This window comes from Amblyomma americanum, chromosome 9, assembly GCF_052857255.1.
Source record: "Amblyomma americanum isolate KBUSLIRL-KWMA chromosome 9, ASM5285725v1, whole genome shotgun sequence".
Taxonomy (NCBI): Eukaryota; Metazoa; Arthropoda; class Arachnida; order Ixodida; family Ixodidae; genus Amblyomma; species Amblyomma americanum.
The window spans coordinates 104,148,142-104,155,340 of NC_135505.1; the positions used below are offsets into that span (position 1 = coordinate 104,148,142).

General features: G+C 46.9%; 1 protein-coding gene across 1 annotated transcript; it reads left to right on the plus strand.

The window, feature by feature from the left end:
• The first annotated feature begins 203 nt into the window (after positions 1-203).
• On the plus strand, positions 204-1,458 carry LOC144105256 (uncharacterized). Its single transcript, XM_077638398.1, has one exon. The coding sequence runs from the start codon at positions 240-242 to the stop codon at positions 1,311-1,313; it is 1,074 nt and encodes a 357-aa protein (XP_077494524.1). The 5' UTR covers positions 204-239; the 3' UTR covers positions 1,314-1,458.
• Positions 1,459-7,199: the final 5,741 nt, after the last annotated feature.

Below are 7,199 nucleotides of genomic sequence, written 5' to 3' on the forward strand. Positions count from 1 at the left end.
TATAACTTGAGTCATTCATAATTCGGCGTCTTTCTCCCGCCCCAAGCAAGGGTGGCGGAGACACTTTTATTTATATTCTATCTTGCATCATCAAAGCCGTACACCAGGGGGACAACGAAGTCCTATCTAGATGTTTTATTGTTCTTCTCACTTGTATCTTTTGTAATTTCAATAACTAATGCTTAGCTCTTTAAATGCAGGTCTGCTGCTGGAATGAAGCAAACGGTTGCACTGCCATAATGGCTGCCTCGAACATCACCCAACACTTGCAGCGTGTCTGTCGACACCACTCTGCTCGATGCCCAGAGTGCTTGGCTTCAGTTCTTTGCAACAACATGTGTGCGCACCTCAGATCGGGCTGTTCAAATCTCGCAACCCGTCATCCTCCTCCAGAGCACGGAGGGCAGACTGGGCAAGATGTGTCACTTTTGACAGCTTTGGGGAGAGCCCTTGATCAGCACACAAGCGAAATCAGGGCACTTCTGGAGCAGTTGCTTAGCATTGGCAACACACGAGCCGACCGACCGACCGAAATCTCTCAAGGCGTAAACGCCGTCCGTATGACTATAAAGCAGGAAAATTTTCAGGGAGCCCGAGAAGACCAAGGCACATCAAACGCAAGTGTCCCCCAAACCACCGCTTCTAAGCAGGAGCTGGAAGCATCCTCGATCTCTGGAAGTGAGGCAGTCGGCAGTCTCTTGAGCACAAAAACTTTTTTGCAAGGAGAAATCAAAGGTGAATTACAGAGACCGACCGGACAGATGAATGACTACTATTCATGGTTTGATGCAACCATCGATGAAATCAAGCGTGGAAATAAGGAAATCGAAAAAGCGTTGGCCTCCTTGAACAGGCTGATTTGCCGCACTGAACACGGAAGATCACAGCGTGATTTTTGTGTCAAAGGCTTTCAATTGCTTTACGGTAGGGCTGTAGCGCACGGATCCGCTCCATATAAAACCGAGCCAATGTACCTGCGCGGCTACCGCATGTCTCCTGCGGTTCCGTTTGCGAAAAGTGGTCATTCTCTGTCGCTTTATTTGGGGCTGCAGCTACACAAGGGCAAAATGGACGGCGTTGTACGATGGCCATTTAAACACAACTTTAGGCTTAGTGTGGTGCACCCGAAGGAATTGACGAAACGGCAGCTGGAATTTAAACCCTCCCCTTTATGTGCATTCACACGAAGGCCCACAGAGACATCGAACGAGCCGTTTTATCATACTGAAGGGTCCCTTAATCTGTATGACCTTGTACGTGACGGCTACGTGCATCAAGACCAGCTCCAGATGACATTGGAGTTGATTTTGTGAGTCGTACTTGCATGATGGGGCCACAAGGACGTCGTGAAAACGCCTGAAGGCCAGTGTTGTTTTTGGAACAAATCTTACCTCAAGGAACTTTAAGTGCATCGTGACCTTTGTTTATATCGACTGACCACTACGCATCACTTTTGTTTCGAGCAGACGTATTGCGAAATAAAGTTGTTTTTATGTCTCGTAGAGAATCATATATCTGGGACTATGATCGATCAAATAACTTTTTGTGAGGCCGAATTTAGAGCTTAAAAAGAGCGATTATTTTCAGGCGCTTACTTACTACAGCAAAGCCATTTACAGCTTTGGTTTATCCCCGAGATATCCCTTCATGAAATGTACTCGTCAGTTATGAGGCCTTAATTTCTTAATGAGTTTTGGAATTTGGCTCAAAACAATGCAATTCAATTTAAATCAACAATCACCTCAAAAGCGAATTGCAAATATAATATTTAGACCCAACCGTCGCAAGTATTAAAGGGGTCATCCATGCCAAACGCAGCAGAGTTAGCGCTCGACGGGCCCCCTCTAATCTTTCGTATAAAAACTTTGCGCTCTCAATTGTACCGTCTAAACGAACTACCCTTAACGAGATTTTGGAAAAAATTTCCAGGTCATGTGACAGTCCTTTGATATTTTCAGACGAGTGCCAAAATTTGGTCCCACTATCGAGCGCACAGTTGGAGGTATACATAACCCAGGCAACACTAAACGTGCTCAGGACTTCCTCGAATGCTCAGAACGTCCTTATCCGGAAGAAGACATTCTGAGCACCTTTGGCGTGCACCAATGGGTTAATGTCCTATTGAAGCTTTCCTCAGTTTCTGCTTTGCTGGAAAACTGTAGGATGAGAATTCCTCAAACGTCCTATCGCCGGGCAATATTGTGGACCTGGACTTAGACCAAACGAGCTTTATCTCTCGCGCTCGTATTTCATTCACCAAAAACTGTAGGTTCATTAAAACGTGTATAAACGAATATATAATGAAGGAAAACATTGTGTCGATTCAGCCAACAGACTCGAACTTCAGACAGAGCTCTGCGGCCTTCGGCGTGGTGACCGCGTGCTGTCTTCTTTTTTTTTGCTCGGTATGTGCAAACAACGGGCAAATGGATCCAGTTAAACTGCTTGAGGAACAGTCGGGCAATTCAAGGTCGTCTGTAAAAGTATAACAGTTCAGCTCTTCGCTCCGCAAGAGGTCTAAACAATTTAATGACACACGCACGGTTTCATCACTGGACGAAAATCAATTCGAAATGCTTCTTTATGCGGGGTCAGGAATTCAGTAAAGTATAAAGTTGGGCCAGTTGGTAACGATCCACCTAAAAACGGCGCACAAAAAACACAAAACACAGGGTGAACAGAAGAGACCAGAGAGCACTAACAACTGATGCCTGGTCGAAGAAACGCCTCTCACTCGATGTGCATGCGCCACGAAATTAAGCACGTGTCAACAGCATAAAAACCCAAATGAAAAACATAACGTAACCCTACGATAAACAAATGCAAGAAACAAAAACAAGAAATAAAACCTACACCCACCTTGTGACCGAAGCACAGTATCGGCACATGTAAAAGGCGAAAACTGCATGAAAGCTTTACCGGTACGGCTATCAGATACGGAGGTGTTATTGCTGGAAAAAACGCAATTAGGAGAGCAGAAAGTTGGGCGAGTTGGTTGAAATGCATACTGAAGAAGTTGGCGCGGAAAAACGAGGACAAGCGCTCGTCTTTGTTTTTCTCGCTTGTCCTCGTTTTTCCGCGCCAACTTCTTCAGTAGGAAAAAACGCAAGTTCCTTGGTATCTTGTAGCCGTACTGTTATAACTTTCATAAAGCCTCAAGCTTGTCATTAGCGTCGTCCAAAGTCAGTGAAGCAGTGCAGTCGTAGGCAATGACGCCAAACTTTTCCATCAGCATTCAAGGCAGAGATTCTGCACGAAGGACTCGTGCTTTGCTCCCGACTGCTTATTTCTCACAGGAGTGGGCATGACTTGGCTCATTCAAGGCCACTGGGTACGGCAAAAAATCATTATGGGGTGCCTGGCAAATGTCTAAGTTGGACGATTCCATACGACCGTAAAAAAGCTCTGAAGGCAAAAGACATGCATAAATGCGGAAACTCAGGGCGTTGGTTTGCACACCTTTCAGCGTCTTCATCTAGCACAAACACTGCCGATGTTGACGATTCGAAGGCTGGAAATGGAAACAGAGCTTCTCACGTTCTCTGTGCGAAGGGCAAAGCTAGGTTTGAAAAGGAAGCTTTGCGGTCCCCAGCTGCATGCATATGACTCAACATAAAGAGTAAATTGGGACTGCTGCAGCCTTTTTTTGTGGCGTTTCAGTGCGCATTCAGCAGTCTCCGCGCAGTATACAAAAGTAGGCATCATGGCCGCCGCGGTGGCTGAGTGGTTATGGCGCTCGTCGTCTCCACTAGCTCCCTGTATATATTTTGAAAATACAGTTTTCAGTCAGTCAGTCGGCGGCTCGCCCGAAAGACGCGGGTTCGATCCCGGCTGCGGCGGTCGAATTTCGTTGGAGGCAAAATTCTAGAGGCCCGCGTACTGTGCGATGTCAGTGCACGTTAAAGAACCCCAGGTGGTCGAAGTTTCCGGAGCCCTTCACTACGGCGTCCCTCATAGCCAGAGTCGCTTTGGGACCTTAAACCATCCTAAACCGAACCAAATCAAAAGTGGGCATTTCAGCTGCGCATTCCACAGAGTGCTGGCAATCATTTGATGCAAGGTTTGCTGGCTTACAGTAAGAGATTACTTCCGAGCAGCATTCATTTGCCTGGAAATTAGAAACGAACCGCTGTACACAAATGGGAACATAAGGAAACTAAATTCTTTTACCGCTTTACTACATTCATGATCGTAAATTGCCGCAGGACTTCTCGCCGTATTCATGACAAAACCATAGTGAAACGTTACGTGGCTAAAAACAGCAGTATGGTCACCACTAATAAAGGCTGCTCTTGCACAAAGAACAATAAGCAGTAAGCTTGCACAAAAAAACTGCCACTGAATAAACACTCTTGCGGCCTTCAGGACATTTCTTCTTGCACGGCCAATCCAGTATAAAAGCTGAAATGGTTAGGAAAGCCTAGAAGCCACCTGAATCAGCTATTGCCGTAAAGAAACTGAAACAGTGCGAGTAATCAACAAAGGACACTAGGACATTTATTCAGTGATAATATCTGAGCGCTTGTGCATTCTTTGTGCGCTTACAGTTTCTGGTTAGAATATATGTGAGTACTCCCAGTATGTTCGCCTGCCTTATGTGTACCCCCCCCCCCCCCCATCAAAAGATTATCTTTTGCGCCGTGTAGTGGGGCATTTACAGCATCCTTGATCCTCAAAAGCACAGGCATAATTATCACGTCTGAATATCTTGGCGGCTATAGAATAAATGCTCAAAAATCCGACCCTATGGCCTCTAAACTTTTGATTCACCCTGTAGGTACACAAGACGCGGTGCCCTCCATACTCCACCATGGTACACATTGAACTGTTTTCCATCAGTTCCTTCCTTAAATAACAATATAAAATAACAAAATACTCTAACCTGCACACGATTCGTGTGGGCTAAACTCCCCAAAACAACAATGCGAAGCCACAATACATACGCGCCTGGCGTATTTGCACGTAACTTTTAACGGAAACTGTTCTTATCCGGAACAATTCAATCCTACGATCGTAGTCTTGCGACTAACGACCGATAAAGAAATGCAATCGGCGTATGAACTGTACCACCACAACTGGAACTGCACCGATCAATCCGATTGGTGTGAAATAGCGAATTCTGAAGGGTGAGTAGAATTCCCAGTACGTATGCACTCAAGGTGCGAGTGCGATCAGTCCACGCACGCACACGCGATCAGAAACACAAGACCCAGTGCCGAGCTAACGGCCATCCTTAAAAAGGCGCCACCGGCCTGTAGCGCTTTTTATTCGCCCTGTGTACAATCAATATATATATATATATAAGTAGGAAGCCATTGAAGGCAAATTCCATTCCAGATAATCACGAACGCAGTAATTCTTATTTCCGAATGCTAATCAGGGGACAACTAGCACATTGTTTCAATTCAACAAGCTTTTCCAATTTCGTTGCTACGTAAACAAAGCTGCGAAGATGTCTCATCGAGTTTGACTCAACCTCGAGCAATGATTTTTCGCGTCATGCGCAGTGCAGCACCGAAATTATAGCACACCATGGATAAAACAGCTACCTTTGACCCGAATGTGAATGCACAACTGCGTGATAGTGCACTCCAACACGGCCACGACATACCCCAGGTCATAGAGGAAGCTGCGTATGTAAGCTGGCAGCGTTCTTTTAAAATGGTGTATAGAAAGAAGTATTTAATTATCTTAAAAAGACATTGCCTCATTCCCCGTGTTTCCGCGTGTCTCGAGAACGTATCGTGAGCGTTCCGCGCTCGTACAGAGGCTGCAAGACACGTGTGCGGGATGAACCGGCGCAAGTGTCTGCGCGTAGCTAAGTCGGCAGGGTCAATGATCGCAAAAGACGATTGCAGGTGCCTGCCTGCCGCGTTGTTAATCGAAGCGTGATTAGCATACAGGTTTAGCAGCCTTGCTCTCAAGGCGCGTTTATACTCCGACGTAGCGCGCGGCACGGCGAAAACACACTGCATTTATTTAGGCCTAGAACCTTGAAAATCGACAAATTGTCTGAAAACGAGGGGCTAGTTATCGTTTACACCGCTACGTTTGGGCAACAGTAGGCGAAATGAAAGCGAACCGCTGTCAATTAAACGGCGACATGTATTTATTCCGAAGCGGGCGAGCAGGGCGCAGCCATCTCGTCAACGTTAACGTACGCAAGCCACGCAAGCGCCGCAACACAAAGTCCGCTAGCTAGCGTACGCACGTAAGACGCAATGCTTGCGCACTACCATCCCCGCGAACTCCTTGCGTACGCTAAGCCGTTGCTTACGCAACCTAAAACTGTCTAATATCGCGGGTTGCTGCCGAATGTGTTCCTTCTGCGAAGATGTAGGAAGGCAAAGGAAACACATGTTGTGTTGTGGATTGCAAGGATTGCGACAGAGAGTTAAAGGTGCGAGATGCGACTGTTTGCGATCATCACGGAACCGAACGGAACAAGCACGTGCTACCCCTATCGCGCCCGTTCGGCATGCACCCTTTCCGAACCAGCGAACACAACACGTTCTCCAGCGCTAGCTGGCCAGTATAGAAGGAAAGCTTTCCATCTTGGCAAAATCTACGAAGGTGAATGCACAACATAGCCGCATGACCAAGCTGTTTCACCACAGAAACCGTCACTTCGTGCTTTCTGATGCTGTGCAGTTGCGTCCGCGTGTGTAGCGATACCCCGTTGCTCCTAAGTTAAGGTGTACGGCCAATAGTAACAGGAGCACCCGAGGACGAATTAAGTACGGAAAAAAAGGACGGCTCACGCTCCATTATGCCGCTGGCGCAGATTATGCAGTGCTCAGCCGCGCGAGTGGACAAAGATTACCGTCACTCCTGTATTACATGACGTCTTGGTGCTACTGTTGAGCTTCGCTCCAAGTAGCGCTGTTTTCGTGCACTATATTCGAATATAGCATTTGTGTTACGGCTGGCGTGCTGGGTGGCTGTCACTTCCTCGCGGTCCATGCGACACAATCCCTTAAAGTGACTCCGAAGGCCAGCGCTCAGAGCGAAGCTGATTACTTACCACCAACGAGACCTCGAGCATTTTCATGTCCGCATATCGAGCGTAAGAGTACCACAAGCTTACATGTGAGGCTGACATAATAGTGAGCTTCGTCTAGTATTTACGCGTTTTCATGTTCCCGTTCTGACAATACTATCGCGGAATCCTTCCAAACGACTGCATGCCAGCTCTTGAA

What these genes read in the sequence shown, in the direction of transcription:
- LOC144105256 (XM_077638398.1), top strand. Translation starts at nt 240, where the DNA reads ATGGCTGCCTCGAACATCACCCAACACTTGCAGCGTGTCTGTCGACAC.